General features: G+C 45.4%; 1 protein-coding gene across 1 annotated transcript in view; it reads right to left on the minus strand.

Moving 5' to 3' along the window:
• The window catches only part of THSD4 (thrombospondin type 1 domain containing 4), a 214,888-nt gene that overhangs the window by 179,121 nt on the left and 16,287 nt on the right, over nt 1–19,480 (minus strand). The window contains exons 3-4 of the mRNA XM_066328521.1: nt 18,004–18,401; nt 4,416–4,827 (exon numbers count right to left, since the gene is read on the minus strand). Coding sequence (XP_066184618.1) covers nt 4,416–4,827; nt 18,004–18,401 — 810 coding nt within the window. The remainder of the gene's footprint in view (nt 1–4,415; nt 4,828–18,003; nt 18,402–19,480) is intronic.

Here is a 19,480-nt window from a genome sequence, read left to right on the forward strand (position 1 = left end):
ATTTTATCCATAAATATTTCACTGAGCCCTCAGGAGTTATTCTTTCATACATTTTACCTTGACTTTTCCAAAGTCCTATATGAATTTGGTCAAAACGTTCACGCCTCATGCCATAGCTAAATTCAGATTTTACATCAGTTTACCACCACTCTTCATGCTGAAACTACCTTAAGTAGTCTGGAATATCCAGAATCCTGAAAGTTTCCTTGTGTACACTGCCCAAGTGACCTGCAGCCTGGAGTTGGTTTACAAATATATTCTCACACATTCAGGCACTCATGAAAAGCCAGTGACTTGGCAATGCTGGAGACAATTAATTATAGAAAGTGCTCAGTAAACAAATGTTCCATTTGAGTTGCTTCCTTTGTTCTCGTGACAAACCACGCAAAGAAGGTTGAATTCAAATTCTACTTTAACCACACATGCATATAATTTTCTCCTTTAGTGCAGGGAGAAATAAGGGAGATTTACTCTCCACTTCCCCTAATTCTGAAGGAATAGAGAGTGCACTGGAAGAATTGCAGGTAGGTTATGGTTTCAGATCAGCCAGAGGTGTTTGTGCAGAAAGGAAAGATGTTTGCTGCCTGTTTCCTGCCGAAGAGGCTGACAGGCAGCTGTGTGTTCTGAGGTGAGCTTGTATGCAAGGTGCTGAACAGGGAAAGCCACTTCTGTAATAAGAAAATAGGTTTAACGACCTGCAGGAACACTTGAACAAATACAAGCACTTCCAAGGTTCTCCCTAACCAAACCTCACTAGTTTACCTTTTATGAATCAATCTGTCAGTCATGTGAAATGAGTTCAGTTATCAATGAAAAAACAATAAATCTACAATAATGAGGAAATGACCTAATGGACCAAGGCAGATTAACTTAATTTGTTATTAATTAGTTGCCTTTAGGAGAAACTGTAGAGGGAGTGGCCAAACACCAGGGATAAGGGTTAACAGAATACTTCCAATAAACGAGATTTTCAGTTTTGGTATGCTCCAGGAAGAAGTGAAGAAAAAAAAGAAATAAAAAGATATTGTTCTCTGCTTGCTGGCAAGACCATTGGTACATGTCGCTGCTGATAAATTAAATTAAAGCCCGCGTGCAGAAGCATTTAATCAGGAAGAACAAGCAAACAAAGTGAAACACTATCAGCCTTGTTCTGCTCTCATCCTGGCCCTATACTAAAACTGTTCTTAGCAACTTCTTTTTTATAATTACATTAATTACCACATTTTAGGGAGAAAAATAACCCTGAATAGCAATTACAGCCTCTCCAAGGGTAACAGAAACATTACTAAATAAAGAATATCACTCTGTAGAGCTCTATGCCTAGCAGAAGCTACTTCAGCTACAATTTCTCTTTGCTATTAAGTCTCCTGCACTACAGATTTGTTTATAACTGCATTTATACAAGCAACAATGGCAAAGAGACAGCAGCAACATGCTTATCTATGTTTTCTCTCCATGTGTTGAATTATTCTGTTTAAACAACAGATTCTAAAACTGAAAATACTGAAATATGAAAAAATATAAAAATATTTTCACTCCTATTCCCTTCTATCAAAAGACATCTGCCAATGACCAAACCACTCAGCATGCTGACCTGTGAATTGTCCAATTCATAGGCTCACTGCCCTCTACTCTCAGGCTCACTTGTCATTCACAACAAACATCCTCTACAAACCTTCCTTCTCCACACCCTAGCAATCTTGGATTGCTTCTTTCTTCCACCTCATTTCTAACTTCCTCATCTCTTACCCCTTGCCCTTTGAAAAGACCTCCTTTCCTGGAAACAATTTTGTCACATTGAGTCAGGCAGAGTACTGTCCAACTTTGTGCCCTGATGTGTGAGGGATGAAATAAAGACTGGGACATTTGTGTATCGCTTGGACACAGTGAGCAAATTTAGCTCAGAAAACTTTCCAAATTAATGCCCATGCACTAAGGTCATTTCCCATTTCCTTCAAAAAACAGAAAGTGTTTTTCAAAAGAGTGGTTTGTCCCAGAGCCTATTCTCAGAGGCTCAAATTAGCCCTTCATGTTTTCCATTCCAGACAAATACACTAAAGGTTTCTTGACATTAGTTCTTTTCAATCAACTGCTCTAGACTCAATCAATGGATTTTATTCATAAATAAAGTGAGAGTAATAACTAGGAAGCAAAAAGGAACTCAACTGATTTGTCTAGGTTGTGTTTTTGTTATCCTGTGTTCCATTTTACATTTCCACTATGTAGGTTCCACTAAACAAAACAGGATTTCTAGGAGGCAGAAGAATCAGATGCTCACCCATCCAAAAAATATGGCCTATCGTGTCAACTTAGACTTCTCCTGGGCATTCTCCTTCTAATATGCAAATACAGGCTTTTTAATGTATGTAACATTAAGTTAGAGTAGCAGGACAAATAAGAAAAACGTATTAGGAAGACATACTTTGGGAAATACTAAAAGGGCACAGGCAGAAACTGGAAATTTTAGCAGGATGAAAACCACTAACGGGGACAAAGAACAAAAACCTCACTTGCCTCCCACATACAATGGGAGACTGCCCGGAGCATGGCACACCCAGCCAAACATTTTTGAACCAAATAATAGCAGATTAAGTTTTATTTAAAAATTAACACAGAACAGATTTTTACTCCAATAAATTAGGAAGTTAAAATCAAAGCACATAGAACTGAATGCTGGTAAAAGTAGCATCTGTCACAGAATGCAGAGAGCACCATGGAAAGACACTGGAATGATCCAGGCTACTGGGGGCTGTCTCTAAATGCTATTTAGAACATGAGTAGCACTCACAAAGGGATAACCTCATCTTATGGGACTGAGAAGTAGACAGCCTTCATAACATGGCCTATCTAACTCCATTTTTCCATTTCCTTCATGGAAAAACATTAAGCTTATCAGTGACTGTGGTGGTTTCATGCTGGTTGGGTGAAAACCAAGTACCCACTAAAGCCACTCTATCACTCCCCTCCACAACTGAACAGGAAATAGGAAATATAACGAAGGGTTAATGGGTTAAGGTAAGGATCAGGAGAGGGCACTCACCCATTACTGCCAGGGGCAGAACAAACCTGACTTGGGGAAATCGACTGAATTTATTACCAACCAAAATCAGACCATGACAGTGCAAAGTAAAACAAATCTTAAAAACACTTCCCTACCCCTCCCTTCTTCCCAGCTTTACCTCTTTCCCTCAGTGGCTCAGGAAGTCAAAATGTGGGTTATGGTCAGTTCATCACAGGTTGTTTCTGCTGCTGCTCAAGGATAAGAGTCCTTCCCCTGCTGCAGCATGGGGTCCCTCCCATGAGACACAATGCTCCACAAACTTCTCCCACGTGAGTGCTTCCCATGGGCTACAGCTCTTCAGTAACTGCTCCAGTGTGGGTCCCCATAGGGTCACAAGTCCTGCCATCAGACCTGCTCCAGTGTGGGCTGCTCTCTCTCCATGGGTCTGCAGGTCCCTGGCAGGAGCCTGCTCCAGCATGGGCCTTCCATGGGGTGACACTTTCCTCAGGGCACCCACCTGCCCCAGTGCCCTCCATGGGCTGCAGGGCTGCTGCACCACGGGCTCCCCACAGGCTGCAGGGGAATCTCAGCTCCAGGCCCTGGAGCTCCTCCTGCCCCTCCTTCTCCACTGACCTTGGCCTCTGCAGGGCTGTTCCTCTCACACATCCCCACTCTGCTCTCCTCTGGCTACATCACACCTGCACAGCAGCTTTTTTTCCTTCTGAAGTATGGTACCAGAGAGATGGTACTGCCATCTCTGATGGGCTTGACCTCGGCCAGCAGTGGGTCCGTCCGTGGAGCCAGCTGGCATTGGCTTCCCTGTTGGACATGGGGGAAGCTTCTGCCAGCCTCTCATGGAAGCCCCACCTGCAGTCCTCCCACCCTCACCTACCAAAACCTGGCCACACAAATGAAATACACTCCACTCCTCACCACTGTGAATCACACATTTAAGAATTATCATTAAAACCCACATTTATCACACAAAAATCAAAATAACATCACAACACCAAATGAAAGTGGAAAATTTACTCTAAACTCATTCTCTTATCCCTTCACCACAATTACAACTAAAATTTTCCACCATTATTGCATTCTCTGGCATTGTTCAGCCCATGTTTGTCCCACTACCTCTCTCAATTACTATCCTTATCTCAAATCCCCAGGTTTCATCAAATTAGAACTGTACATATTGGTAAATGAAGTGGCTGCTAAAGCCCTTGAAGGTACAGTATTAGGTAACTGTAAAATTATGGATCTACTTTCAGTATTCCCCAAGACACTCTAAAATAAATTCACAAAAACAATCATTAAATTAATTTTTAAAAATTCAACTTAACTTGACGATTAGGTGAACCTTTTGCACACTAGGGAAAACCAATGAACACATGAAACACAGGAAAAGCAGACTTACATTGGTGTTGCAGAGTTTATATTGCTTGTAGGCTCCAATGCACACGATGGCTGCAGCTCTCTGTGGCTGGGGCTGCCCCTGCAGGGCCTGAGGGCTGGACTCACTGCCGTGGAACAGACTCTGAGACACAGGGAACGAAGGTGACTGATAAACTGAGGGCCCCAGCACCTGGTGTCCCACCTGAGGCCCACCTGGCTCTTGGTAAAGATTCCCGTGGTGCAGTGAAGGAGCAGCTGCCTGGCTGTAGGAGTTCATGAGACTGGGACTCTGGTGGAAGAGGTGGTTCCTTGACGACTGGCGCTGTCTCCGCAGCTTCTGAGGCTGCTGACCAGTATCAGTTTGTAAAGGTAAAATGTATGGCACTTTTCCATACCCATACTTTCCTGGACCAATAGGATTTCTGTTTCTGCTTCTAAAAACAGAAAAAGAGAGAGAAAACAGTTACTGAATCCATAAGCAAAGGAGCAGTTAGGTATTTACATGACTTGTAATAAATATGAACAAGATGTAGTCTAGCCTGATGTATTAGGAATCTCAGAAGGCCTTGATCCCAACACTGCAGTCTGACGAGTCAGTTGGCAAAAAACATTCCTTCCAGCTCAGAGCAATGAGTGAATACAGCTCTTCTGGGTGACATTCGCAGCTCAGAAAGGGAGACACCATTAAAAAAAATAAATTCTTTCTGTACATAAAATACATTTATGTTTTTAATACAGATGCAAAACAGACTTGAATGTCAGTGAATACCAGAGATTATAAATTGACATACTTATTTTCTGGAAACAGAAGTGTTACAGATGTCAGACAGCTACCAGATCAAAGGGACATTTCTTTGGGTTTGTTTTCTTCCCAAGTCTTATATTCTCCCAGGACGCTTGCTAGCTGGGAACCCTGGAAGTCATTTACCTCCCATTCCAGCCTTATGGCCACGTGGGGCTTTTAATCAATCTTCCTGGCTCAAGATGTGTGAACGAGAGTGCTGATTTGCCCTGCCAGATAAGCGACCAGCACTCTTGAACTGTTTATCCCTGTTAATCTGCTCTGGGACCAGGGCACTCATTGTTGAGGCAAGCTTCTGGTAGTTACAGCAGAGAGAGTAGTATAATAGCTTTTGGTATTAAGCGAGGGAGAGAAGAAGCTCCCCACAACTATGTGAAGAAAAGCTTCCCATAACTATGCAGGAGCAGAAAGAGAGCCCCTAAGCCCTGTGCCCACTTAGCCAGACCTAAACCAGAGTGACACTACACAGCATTTGTTTCTCTGTTGCTCCCTAGGCTGAAGAAGAGCAGAAGAGTGTAAGAGGAAAGCAAATATTCAACAGTATTTGCAGTCAGCTGGGACAAAAAGGGGGAAAAAATCCTACCAAGAATGGAGTTACCATCTAAAGGTAAATTACTGCCTAACAGAAAAATATATGTAGAAAAGCATTATGTAATTCCTGTCAGACCACAGCCAGCAGACATCTCTGACCTATTGTGTTCATCTCAAGCAGAGGCATAACAGCTGTGCAATGCAGATCTGACAATCTCCTTTCTTCAGGCATAATTCTTATAAACACATACACCTTTTTGATTGCTCAAATCTCTCTAGCACTTCAATAACAAAAAATTATGGGCCCCTTTAAACTTAAGCCAACCTAAATATAGTCTTTATTTCAAGAAATACATTTGCCCAGACAAGTAAGAAAATCAGGTTTTGTGCTATTAACGTAAGGGTTGTAGCAAACACGATGATGATGATGTAGCATTCTTACTGTTGAAACTTTTAACAATTTCTCTCATGCTGAGAATATGTCAGCTGTGAATAGTAGGAACTGGCCCCTCTTAGCACATCTGCAGTGTCCAAAAGGAATTTGGTTGTTGCAGCTTTTTCTAATTTTAGCCATAAGCAGAAGTGTGCCTTGGCAAATCAACGCACTATCGCTGCCTCAGAGACTTGATGCTAAGAACAATGCTTTGAACCTCAAGTGGTCTTCAAGACTGAAGCACTTTCAGAGCTGGTGGTCTGGTTATTTATATTGAACAGAAACCCTCTTTGAACCAAGGATATACAGTGTCTTTAAAACACACAGGTAAGATTACAAATTTCCTGGGCCTCCACCTCTTCCCTTAAGTGCTCTTAACACAGCCTCTCTCATACCTTTTTCATTTTTTCCCTTTTTCCATCACTTCCTCTCTCCTTACATTTCTCCCACTGCCTCTAAATGGAAGTTCCCTGGCTCACGTCCAGCTGAAGCATAACTCGTTTTCTTTCTCTTCTGATGTCAGGCAGAATAAAAAATGTCTTTCCATGAGCTTTTCAGCATTTCATTTATCTTATCTCCTAGTATCAAAGTATTTCTCTTGTAAATGAAAAACTGCAAGGGTGAACATTAGCAAAACCACTCATGTATGACAACAAGGAAGACTTGTTGTACAACTGCTGGGAAGTTTCCTCAGAATGAGCCCAAGGAAACTCCTGATTTCTCATATTTTTAATTCACAACCTTTCACAGTTTCTGAAGAAATAATGTAATGTTTTGGAAAGGTAACAACCTTCAGCTACCAGTTTCACTAGGGATGAGAAAAAAAATGCATAGGAATTACAGATTTTTTCCCCCCCCAAGATTTTCTCTTGTCTATTGGCAGAAATAATTCCACAAGCAAGAGAGAGAGATGGCTTTCTTCCCTGTATTCACAGTCACAACTACCACACTTACAAAAGACAACAGAATCTCATCACAGATCCTCAGATAGAGTAAAAACAGCACCTACACTTTTCTTTTAATTTTGTGTAGAGTTTGGTCAAGTTTGAAGCTTTCTTTGAAAATCTTCAAAGGCTTCCTTTGCCAGGCAACCTGCCCTGGAATGAACATTCAAGTCCTCTAATATACTAAGGAAACCCCTGTCCACAGTGAGCCTGGTCCTGCTGCACTCCTGGGTGCCCAGGTTCAGGCATTCTCCAGGTTCTTGCTGGTTCTCCTCACTTGGGCATTCAGCAGCTGCCTACAGTCTGTTCTCTCAAGTGTTGCTGGCTGTGGTTGTGTCCTATCAGCCCAGTGACCAACCCAGAGCTAGCACCTACTCAAGCTGAACTTAACACTGATGTATCAGCAGAAACAGAGGTCTTATGTGCCAGATGAAAGTGGAAGAAAAGACAGAAGACAGGTTACAAATTTGATTTGTAGCTTTATTTCCCCAAAATTATTTAATATTATTTACCACGGCAAAAGTCTTCTAAATTATACTGATTTGTGCTTTAGCATTGCTGTTACTCATTTCCATTTCAAACAATGCTCCAAAACTGCAGTTGACTTCAGCTAGAAAATTTGTCCTAAAGGAGCTGAGTCCCCTTAGATCCCTATCAAAGCTCTTTGGCTTATATTTAAGCCCTTCTACTCATCATGGTTTTAACAGTACTGCTTTTTAATAGGCAAAATCCTCTACAACTGAAACAATTACATACATTCTAACTTAATTAAATCTATTTCGGTGGATAAGTATACCAATATTTAACCTAATACTTGAGGTCATAGCAAATTATCTCTTTTGCAGCATTACATTGCTGTAGTTAATTGACAGGTTTTAAAGGACACTACCCATCCACTCAGCTCAAGTGTTTAGTACAGAGTTGCCTTGATTCTCTTTTTGAAGAACTGAAAGTGACTTTTAGCTATTCCTGTCAGCAATAACTATTGAAATATTACTCCAATATTTAAAATGCAATTAAGAAAAAAAGGGAGATGGAAAAGTCCCTGCAGACACAAAATGTCAAATCGGAAAAAATCTGCTCCTAATTCCATACGTTTTGTTAACAGCATTGCTATGGGCATATATTTTTAATGTACTTTCGGTTTATTACTCCTAGATAATATTCCTAACATAATTTCAGACATGCATTTTTAATCTGTGGCATTTCCTCCATAATTCAAAACTGTGACCGGCCTACAATTGTCCAAGTCAATCATTTACTTTCCAGCCCTCCTACTGCTTTTAATTTTCTTTCATGCTTTATATATTATTAGGCACACAGTTAACAAGGTGTACTTTAAAAAAATTCCACCATAAATTTTTTCCCCCTTAAGTCACAAAATAAACTGTCATATGCTATTCATAACTGCTAGTGAGTTTACACCTCACAGTATTTTAGCAGATTCTTTGAGAGGAATAATTTTTAACAAAAATAACTGATATACTGGATCTGGGAAGAGGTTTCCATCTACTCAAGGAGAGCTCCCACCAGTCAGGTTGATTCCCATCAAAAGCCACCATGCATTGCCTCTCCCAGTGCACCACAGCCTGGGCTGCTCTGCATTCCACATCCTCACTTTTCACCAGCTCTGAATCAATCTAGAGAAAATCACTTCAACGTGAATGAAAGAAGGGAGCTCTTTGGCTGTTTGATATTACAAAATGCATGCCTATCTGATCTAGAAACTGGCCTTACAGCAGTGAGCAGATACCCCTGTGAAATGTTTGGCCACAAGAGCTCAGGCATCTGAGAGAGCATCACACACTGCAAAGTGAGGCCAAGACCACCAACTTCTGCCACACTGAGCACACTGTTCCCTCAGCACCGACTCCTGCCACACTCAGCACTGTTCCCTCACAGCACCGACTCCTGCCACACTCAGAGCACTGTTCCCTCACAGCACCGACTCCTGCCACACTCAGAGCACTGTTCCCTCAGCACCGACTCCTGCCACACTCAGCACTGTTCCCTCAGCACCGACTCCTGCCACACTCAGCACTGTTCCCTCAGCACCGACTCCTGCCACACTCAGCACTGTTCCCTCAGCACCGACTCCTGCCACACTCAGCACTGTTCCCTCAGCACCGACTCCTGCCACACTCAGAGCACTGTTCCCTCACAGCACCGACTCCTGCCACACTCAGCACTGTTCCCTCAGCACCGACTCCTGCCACACTCAGCACTGTTCCCTCAGCACCGACTCCTGCCACACTCAGAGCACTGTTCCCTCACAGCACCGACTCCTGCCACACTCAGAGCACTGTTCCCTCACAGCACCGACTCCTGCCACACTCAGCACTGTTCCCTCACAGCACCGACTCCTGCCACACTCAGAGCACTGTTCCCTCAGCACCGACTCCTGCCACACTCAGCACTGTTCCCTCACAGCACCGACTCCTGCCACACTCAGCACTGTTCCCTCACAGCACCGACTCCTGCCACACTCAGAGCACTGTTCCCTCAGCACCGACTCCTGCCACACTCAGCACTGTTCCCTCACAGCACCGACTCCTGCCACACTCAGAGCACTGTTCCCTCACAGCACCGACTCCTGCCACACTCAGCACTGTTCCCTCACAGCACCGACTCCTGCCACACTCAGAGCACTGTTCCCTCAGCACCGACTCCTGCCACACTCAGCACTGTTCCCTCACAGCACCGACTCCTGCCACACTCAGCACTGTTCCCTCAGCACCGACTCCTGCCACACTCAGCACTGTTCCCTCACAGCACCGACTCCTGCCACACTCAGCACTGTTCCCTCACAGCACCGACTCCTGCCACACTCAGCACTGTTCCCTCACAGCACCGACTCCTGCCACACTCAGAGCACTGTTCCCTCAGCACCGACTCCTGCCACACTCAGAGCACTGTTCCCTCAGCACCGACTCCTGCCACACTCAGAGCACTGTTCCCTCAGCACCGACTCCTGCCACACTCAGAGCACTGTTCCCTCAGCACCGACTCCTGCCACACTCAGAGCACTGTTCCCTCAGCACCGACTCCTGCCACACTCAGCACTGTTCCCTCACAGCACCGACTCCTGCCACACTCAGCACTGTTCCCTCAGCACCGACTCCTGCCACACTCAGCACTGTTCCCTCACAGCACCGACTCCTGCCACACTCAGAGCACTGTTCCCTCAGCACCGACTCCTGCCACACTCAGAGCACTGTTCCCTCACAGCACCGACTCCTGCCACACTCAGAGCACTGTTCCCTCACAGCACCGACTCCTGCCACACTCAGAGCACTGTTCCCTCAGCACCGACTCCTGCCACACTCAGCACTGTTCCCTCACAGCACCGACTCCTGCCACACTCAGCACTGTTCCCTCAGCACCGACTCCTGCCACACTCAGCACTGTTCCCTCACAGCACCGACTCCTGCCACACTCAGCACTGTTCCCTCACAGCACCGACTCCTGCCACACTCAGAGCACTGTTCCCTCACAGCACCGACTCCTGCCACACTCAGAGCACTGTTCCCTCACAGCACCGACTCCTGCCACACTCAGCACTGTTCCCTCACAGCACCGACTCCTGCCACACTCAGAGCACTGTTCCCTCAGCACCGACTCCTGCCACACTCAGCACTGTTCCCTCACAGCACCGACTCCTGCCACACTCAGCACTGTTCCCTCAGCACCGACTCCTGCCACACTCAGCACTGTTCCCTCACAGCACCGACTCCTGCCACACTCAGCACTGTTCCCTCACAGCACCGACTCCTGCCACACTCAGCACTGTTCCCTCACAGCACCGACTCCTGCCACACTCAGAGCACTGTTCCCTCAGCACCGACTCCTGCCACACTCAGAGCACTGTTCCCTCAGCACCGACTCCTGCCACACTCAGCACTGTTCCCTCACAGCACCGACTCCTGCCACACTCAGCACTGTTCCCTCACAGCACCGACTCCTGCCACACTCAGAGCACTGTTCCCTCACAGCACCGACTCCTGCCACACTCAGAGCACTGTTCCCTCAGCACCGACTCCTGCCACACTCAGAGCACTGTTCCCTCAGCACCGACTCCTGCCACACTCAGCACTGTTCCCTCACAGCACCGACTCCTGCCACACTCAGCACTGTTCCCTCACAGCACCGACTCCTGCCACACTCAGCACTGTTCCCTCAGCACCGACTCCTGCCACACTCAGAGCACTGTTCCCTCAGCACCGACTCCTGCCACACTCAGAGCACTGTTCCCTCAGCACCGACTCCTGCCACACTCAGAGCACTGTTCCCTCAGCACCGACTCCTGCCACACTCAGCACTGTTCCCTCACAGCACCGACTCCTGCCACACTCAGCACTGTTCCCTCAGCACCGACTCCTGCCACACTCAGCACTGTTCCCTCACAGCACCGACTCCTGCCACACTCAGAGCACTGTTCCCTCAGCACCGACTCCTGCCACACTCAGAGCACTGTTCCCTCACAGCACCGACTCCTGGCACACTCAGCACTGTTCCCTCACAGCACCGACTCCTGCCACACTCAGAGCACTGTTCCCTCAGCACCGACTCCTGCCACACTCAGAGCACTGTTCCCTCACAGCACCGACTCCTGCCACACTCAGAGCACTGTTCCCTCAGCACCGACTCCTGCCACACTCAGAGCACTGTTCCCTCACAGCACCGACTCCTGCCACACTCAGCACTGTTCCCCCAGCACCGACTCCTGCCACACTCAGAGCACTGTTCCCTCAGCACCGACTCCTGCCACACTCAGCACTGTTCCCTCACAGCACCGACTCCTGCCACACTCAGAGCACTGTTCCCTCAGCACCGACTCCTGCCACACTCAGCACTGTTCCCTCACAGCACCGACTCCTGCCACACTCAGCACTGTTCCCTCAGCACCGACTCCTGCCACACTCAGCACTGTTCCCTCACAGCACCGACTCCTGCCACACTCAGCACTGTTCCCTCACAGCACCGACTCCTGCCACACTCAGCACTGTTCCCTCACAGCACCGACTCCTGCCACACTCAGCACTGTTCCCTCACAGCACCGACTCCTGCCACACTCAGCACTGTTGCCTCACAGCACCGACTCCTGCCACACTCAGCACTGACTCCTGCCACACTCAGCACTGTTCCCTCACAGCACCGACTCCTGCCACACTCAGAGCACTGTTCCCTCACAGCACCGACTCCTGCCACACTCAGCACTGACTCCTGCCACACTCAGCACTGTTCCCTCACAGCACCGACTCCTGCCACACTCAGAGCACTGTTCCCTCACAGCACCGACTCCTGCCACACTCAGCACTGTTCCCTCACAGCACCGACTCCTGCCACACTCAGCGCTGTCGCTCCATTCCCAGCACACTGCAGGGCAGTTCATCAGGGCAGGCTGTCACTGTATCTCACTGATTGACATTTCCATTAACTAAAGCAAGGGAACGAACTGCCTTTTTTACATTCATGGTAACTTTGGTAACCAAACCGTGATTTGTGGATATGCATCGCTTCCCATGTATCACACACACATAAGGGTATTAAAATTATTACAAGCATATTTGTCCTAAAACATTCAACTCCTAGAATTTACAGAGTAACAAACAATGCCTAAAAATGAGTTTCTTCTAAAGAAAAATGGATTATACCACATTACACCACAAACTCTCTCATTTCTGTATCATATTAGGGGGAATAGATATTTCGATTTTTCTGAGACAATAGAATTAATGAATAAGGTCACTAAATAAGCTGTCTGTTTGGAACAGGTTTAATTAATGAGATGTAGACTACCTTACATGAAATTTTCCATCCCCAGAGATCTCTGCTGATACCGCAATTCAACAGAGCTGAATAACTTCGTATGTTTGCTTTTACTGATCTCTCAGCAAGTGCTGTATAACCTCATTTATGTGACTTTCAACACTGAGATAGGATTCCAAAATTCAAACCCAAATACTTCAATCCTGTTTTTCAACAACACCTCTGATCCCAGACAATTCTTAGCTGCTTCTTTAAGATTTGATTGAATAATGCAACCATGCAGTTGGCAGGGAAACCAGCAGAAATTCAATGCAAGTAACCTCATAACTCTGCTGAGATGCCTTACCAATGATATGGGAGGTTTGGTTGTTTCTAGCCCTCACTGATGGGGCAATAATTCAGTGGTACTTGAACAGCAGCAGTGTTCTCCCTTCCCCTCCTTCAGCGAGCCCAGCTCAGGAAGGGTTGAAATGTTCAGTAGTAAGAATAAGAAAGCTCAGGTGGTTTGCAGTTACAGTATTGTGTTAGGTGGCTCTTTCTGGCAATCCCACTCAAAGCATGCTTGCAATAGCATACTGAAAATTGATATTAATTTGGTAACAATACGTGAGACCTGGAGCACATCACGGGGATTCATAACCAGATGAGAGGTGTGACAGCAAATAGTCAACTTGAGGCCTCAGCCATCCCAGCTAGCTGCTCATTTTGTGAAGAAATACCTCATTTGATCACTTCTGCTATTAGATCCTGCCAAGAATTTTATTAGGAAGGAAAATAAACATCTTTCTCACATGGCTTTAAACCCTCCAATTCCTACCAAAATGAATCGTTTGATTACCACGGCTGCTCTTAGATTTTTCTGGAAAATTTATGCTTAGAAAGGGATCCAATCCTTCTCTCTGTCTTCCTTCTGTACATATACAACCCACAATACGCTTTTATGACCATAGTGGGCTTGGGGTAAAATCCATCACATTTTCGTTCTATGAGAGAAAGGAGGAGGGGCCTAAGGACTTCAGCTGGGTTTTGGTCCAGATGCTAAGAAAACCAAACACTCATGCCAATAAATATAAAGCCTTACAACCTGAGAAAATAATACCTTCTTGAACCTGAAGCTCCAACAACTACACGTTTCCACCTCTAGGAACCAGAACTGACAAGAACACGTCACAGAAATTGTATCCCAACACGTGGCTACTGGTTAAGGAAATAACAACAGAACTGTCCTTTTAAAAGTTAACTGCAGACCTGCCAACAGCGTGACCTACATTTGCCTGGTCAAAGCATCTGTGAGAGGGGGCAAGAGAAATACTTGCAGAAAGGAAATTCTGGTTTGACATTAAATGATGCACTCTTCCTTTCCATTGCTCCAAGGCCTAGAAATGCAAACTGACCCTACAGAGGGTACAGAGCAGCACAGCAGACCTGCACGTCTGCTGCTGGCAGCAGAATAAAGACCCAGAGCTACAGCCATGTGAGAAGTCAATGACTTTTGGATTATTTCCTCAGTGCAAATTTTTCCTCTCACTTCTCTTCCAAATACACAAGAAATGCTTTAGGGAAGCCCTTTCCTTACTAACATATTTCTTTAATTTGCACTATTTATGCAAGAATGCTTTAGTTATTTCATCATTCTGGTGATAATTCTAGTTTTTTATTTTTGGTCCTATGACCCCAGTACAAAATACAGATCATGATCACACAAGTGGACACTGAGATTTGCTGCTCCACCACACATGCCTACATGAATAGAAAGTGAAGGTGCAGCTGTGAATATCCTACACTCCGCACATTGGTGAGAAATTGTGTTTCTGTCTTCTCTATCACCAAAACTGAGAATTAGAAATGCAACATTGAAGAAGTACTAAAACCTAGTCCACAAACAACATTTCCTTTCAAGATCTGTTTTCTCTCCTAAAGCATGTTATCTTTCTGCATGCCCTTATTACTTTTCCACATGTGCCTCTCTATAAAGATGTCTAAATGCTTTAATATTTTTTCACTATCTCCTCTTTCCTGTTTTCACTGTCTCTGCTTTCTTGGTTTGTGGTGTGCTCCATGCATTTCAGCTAGGTGAAAAATAACAAACCAAGTCCATGTTACAGGGAACTCAGCTCTTCAAAGCTGAGGAGAGCTCCCTGCCTCTGCCAGTGGACAACCCAGAGATGCATCAGCTTTCTTTTATAGTCACTTCAGTGACTGATTTTAATTAACACATTTCAATAGTGCAAGAACTCGTCTTATTGCCCTGAGTTAAAGAGGGGAACACTGAAATTTTTTAAACCAGACTTCTAATCGTAGGTACCTCAAACCTCACACTCCCTGAACTTCTCATGCAGTTCCGGTTCCTAATGCCTAACTAAACTAAGTTTCAAAAGCTGAAAATGTGAATACCCTCTTCAAAGACAAAGTACAGAAAAATTTATGATATCTAAATTCTATTTTGGATTTTGCTAAAAAAAAAAAACCCCTAATCAGTTCTTTGTCAGCTGCTTGGAAGCAGGCAGAGAACTTTTCCACTTGCTGGTAAATGATACAAACACACTGGGCTGCTGTATAGGACTGCTACTGCTGTCAAAACCCTTTGACTTGGAAGCCATCCAATTGAAGTCTACCATATTATCAATGTGAGCTTATCTCAGTCACAGATGTCCATTCCTTTCTTATTGTTTTATGGAAGTCTGATAAAATTACAGCCTTTATATAAAGTTCAGTACAGTAAATAAAAATACCCCAAAAAGTTTCCACTGATTGTACAAACTGTGAAAACACAAGTGTTATTTAACAGCCTGACATGAATTTCCAATATCATCCTTTTAGTAAACACTAAACACAGCTCTAGGGTATAAAAATCATGTGCAGAGTAACTCACATTTTGAAATCCATTTTCCATATACCTGATAGGAACAGTAATCTCCTTTGTAAAGGAAGTTTTACTCTGGATTTTGTAAATCAAGGAAAACTATTAGGTTTGTCATTCAAATAATTCCATTTTCAAATAACATTTTTTGTTCTCATTCTGTTTTTACAGTCACCACCAAGGAATCTGAAAGTTATGCAATACAACAGGCTTTAAAGCCACCAGAGACCTCCTAACACAAGATGGAAATAACTTATTATGCAAGTAAGATTAAAACACTGACCTTGAATCCACAGTCTTTTGCCAAGGGGCAGAGTATGTGGGGGTGGAAAATCAACTATGGTACAGAACCTTGTACTGTGCTTAGGAAAGTACAAGAATTTTCAAAAGCAAACGCCTCCATCACACAACAAAGTGAGCATTTTAGTATTTCACATGGCACAGCATTTCTTAGGAAATAACACGGCTTCAGTTCTGCATACAGTCAGTGTCATTTTCTGCTCACCATGGCCTCGTGCTCCAGCCAATCCTGCAGTGATTATTCCAAACCATTCCAGCCCGTGCTGGCCTGCAGAGGCCACCAGAGCAGCAAGGGACAGCCCACGGGGACGGGAGCCCAGCAGAGGCAGCAGGGCTGCTGCAGGCCAGGCCAGCCGGGATTCCCTCGGAGACACAGGTGCCAAGGGCTACAGCAAAGAGCCTTTGGATGACTCTGTGCTGGTGGTTCAAGGCCAGGTGTCAGCAATAACCCAGCCATGCACCACAACCTGGGCTCTCACACTGCACGGCCCACAACAGAAGTGCAGTAAAGCAAATCATTAAGTAGGAAAACAGAGAAAAGGACTTTTGTCTCGATGTACTCATGTTAACACCACTAATCCTATTCTCTGGCACTCCCTGAGCTTCTGTAAGACCATCACTGCCACCCTGAATTTATACTCAAGAGGTCTAGGCCATCATTTGCACCAGTTTGACAGAAAGACAAAGCAGTGACAAAGGAAATTGCCAACACCTGAGAAGATCAGCATCTGAACAGCTGGTCCCAATTTTTGAGACTCATGCTTCCCTGAGACAGGCAGGAGCTTAACAGCTTAAGTCTATTTTCAAGTATTTTATATGGAGGTTCTTGCAGGGGTTGAGAATGTCTTTATCAGCAGCAACAGAGCTCTACTGGTCTTATTCCAGTCAGGCTGGAATACTGCCTCAAGGTAATATTCCTTCCTGTGTTGTTAAAGAAAGCAAAATATCTTTAAAAAGATATTTTCATCTTTACAATTGACTGCTTCACCAGGGATCTTAAAGATGCAGATGATAGGAAGGAAGGTTTTTTTGGTTATATTTGGGGAGGAGAACTGGAGTGTTTTATGCTTTGTTTGGTTTGGGGTTTTTTTGTCAGCTACCCCAAAAAAACCTCTCTTCATGCATCTCCTAGAAGAGAGCTGAGAGGGAAAGAACCAGAGAGCTGCTGGAGTACATATTCAGAGGAAAGACAGAGAGAACAGACATCTATGGAGTGCCCCATCCCTGGGGATCTCCACACCTGTTCTGCTCAGTCTCCAAACTGGATACACATCTATTTTCCTTTCACACATATATAAAAAATATCTGATAGATTGGTATCTAAGTGGATAAAGAAGTGTTTCTCCAGAAGTGGGAAAATTAATTGGAATTACTTGTTACAGCACAGCTCCACCCAGCCTTAAAGGCTGTTACTATGAAATTCATAAAAACACTACAGTGTTTAAAATATTCTACATATTAAACAACCACTTTATTCTTTTTTTCTTCAAATAGCTAAAAGGTGGTAAGAGGGAAAAAAAAGAAAAAAGAGGAAACAAAAAGGCAGTAAGTAGATGAACAAAACTAGGGTCTTGAGTGGAAATAAAAATGGTTGACCATCCTTCATGAAAAAAACTTTTTTTCTTCAACTAATTACTATCAGACCTGCCTGCTGAAGTTAAGAATACAATTATAGAACAGTTACTTGTTCTGATACTTAATATCAAATAAGAAAATAAGGACATGTCAGATGAGAGCGCAGCAGAAAAGGAAAAACCTCTCAATAAATCCTAACACAAATCTTAAAGGGAAGTGAGAGAATCTGCTTAAACCCACTGTAGAATAATTACACCTGCCCTTGGACGTCTTGTGAGTAGTGAAGGGAGGGCAGGCCGCGTTCCCCAGAAGGCACACAATGCCAAAGTCAGTGTCAGCGCTAAGGAGTGTGCCGTAAGATCGAAGCCCCGCTCCGTGTGCCCGCCCCGGCCGTACCTCCTGTCCGGCCTGGCGCCGTGCCGCGGGCCCTGCGAGTGCCGGCTGCCCCTCAGCGCCGCCCGCCCGGCCTGGCCGCTGCTGTTCCGCGCCCGCAGCCCGCCCCACGGCTGCTCCTCGCTCCTGTGCAGCGGCACCGAGGTGCGGATGGCCGAGATGACGTGGCCGGGGTAGGCGGACAGCGAGTCCTCGCGGTGGGGCAGAGCCCGGTCCGAGGCCGGGAAGTGGCGGCCCGGGCGGCGGTAATAGGCGGGGAGGCAGGGCCGCGTCTGCTCCATCACCCCGCCGCTGCAGCTCCGCGAGCAGGCGGACCACGGGCCCCAGCTGCCCCACAGCCCCGGCACGCCGGCGCCGCTGTCCTCGGCGGCATCGCCTTGCTCTTCTATCCTCTGCGGAACCTGCAGACACAACACACACGCTTAGCCATCGGGAGTCACACTGCGGTAAGAACACCTCGGCGCTCGGCCGTTCATTCCGCGCTCACGAGTGAAACGGAGCGACATAAGAAGTCACTCGTCTTATTATCTGCCTGTCAGAGGACTGCCAGTATGTGAGGAGGTCTCCTACAGCCATCAACCATTCAGACAAAAAGTTTGGGGTTGGTTGTTCTGGGTTTAGGAGGTTTTATGGTGCGTCTTTTTGTTTGGTTGGGTTATTTTTTGGTTGTTCTTCTGGACTATCTGGATAGAAACAGATTTTCTTTGTTCTCAGCAATGGAGTAATTGCATGATGCAAAGCTTGGAAATGTGTTATAATATTATCAAAAGCAGGAAATAAAGTCATTTTTGGTAATAAAATTGGGTTAACAGACACTCACTGCTCTGCTGCACTCTGACTCTTCAACAATGGAGAGTGCTGGTGGTTGCAATATTTCAGGAACTCCCATCTAATGTGGAACGTTTTATGAAGGCAATAATGTAAGAGGACAGGTTGATTTCCAACGAACCAAAAATGCTGCTATAATTAACTCCTATATTCCCACTCTTGCCCCAGTCCCCACATTTCCACTTCAGGATGACCCACTCAATTCTACATTCACAGAAATTCCCATCAAACTCAATAAAAGATAGGACAAATGGTTGGTCTCTGGTGTTCAGTGCCACTTAGTCCATACTCAGCATTCAGCAGCACAAGGTAAGTGAAAGAACCTCAAAGGGATGATCCTTCACCTGAAGGAATCTAGGAAGGATTAGGAAGGGCAGGGTCTCTCCACAAGGAGAGTTAAGCCCTCAAGCCAAGTATTCTAAACATCCTGACCTTGTGACTGGAAAGGTATCAGCACAGCCAGGAAGTTAGAGTCACCCACCCACATCCCCCTGTGGTCTCCCCAAGGTTTACCCATTCTTGCAACCAGACAGAGTCAGGATTTCTCGGTGTTCTGAGCTAAGTACTCAGATTTGCAGTTTTTCTCTTGCTTCTCTTGACCAACTAGTTGAATCACGAGTTTCTAAAGCAGGTTCCCAATATCTGATCCTCA

This window comes from Sylvia atricapilla, chromosome 13, assembly GCF_009819655.1.
Source record: "Sylvia atricapilla isolate bSylAtr1 chromosome 13, bSylAtr1.pri, whole genome shotgun sequence".
NCBI lineage: Eukaryota > Metazoa > Chordata > Aves > Passeriformes > Sylviidae > Sylvia > Sylvia atricapilla.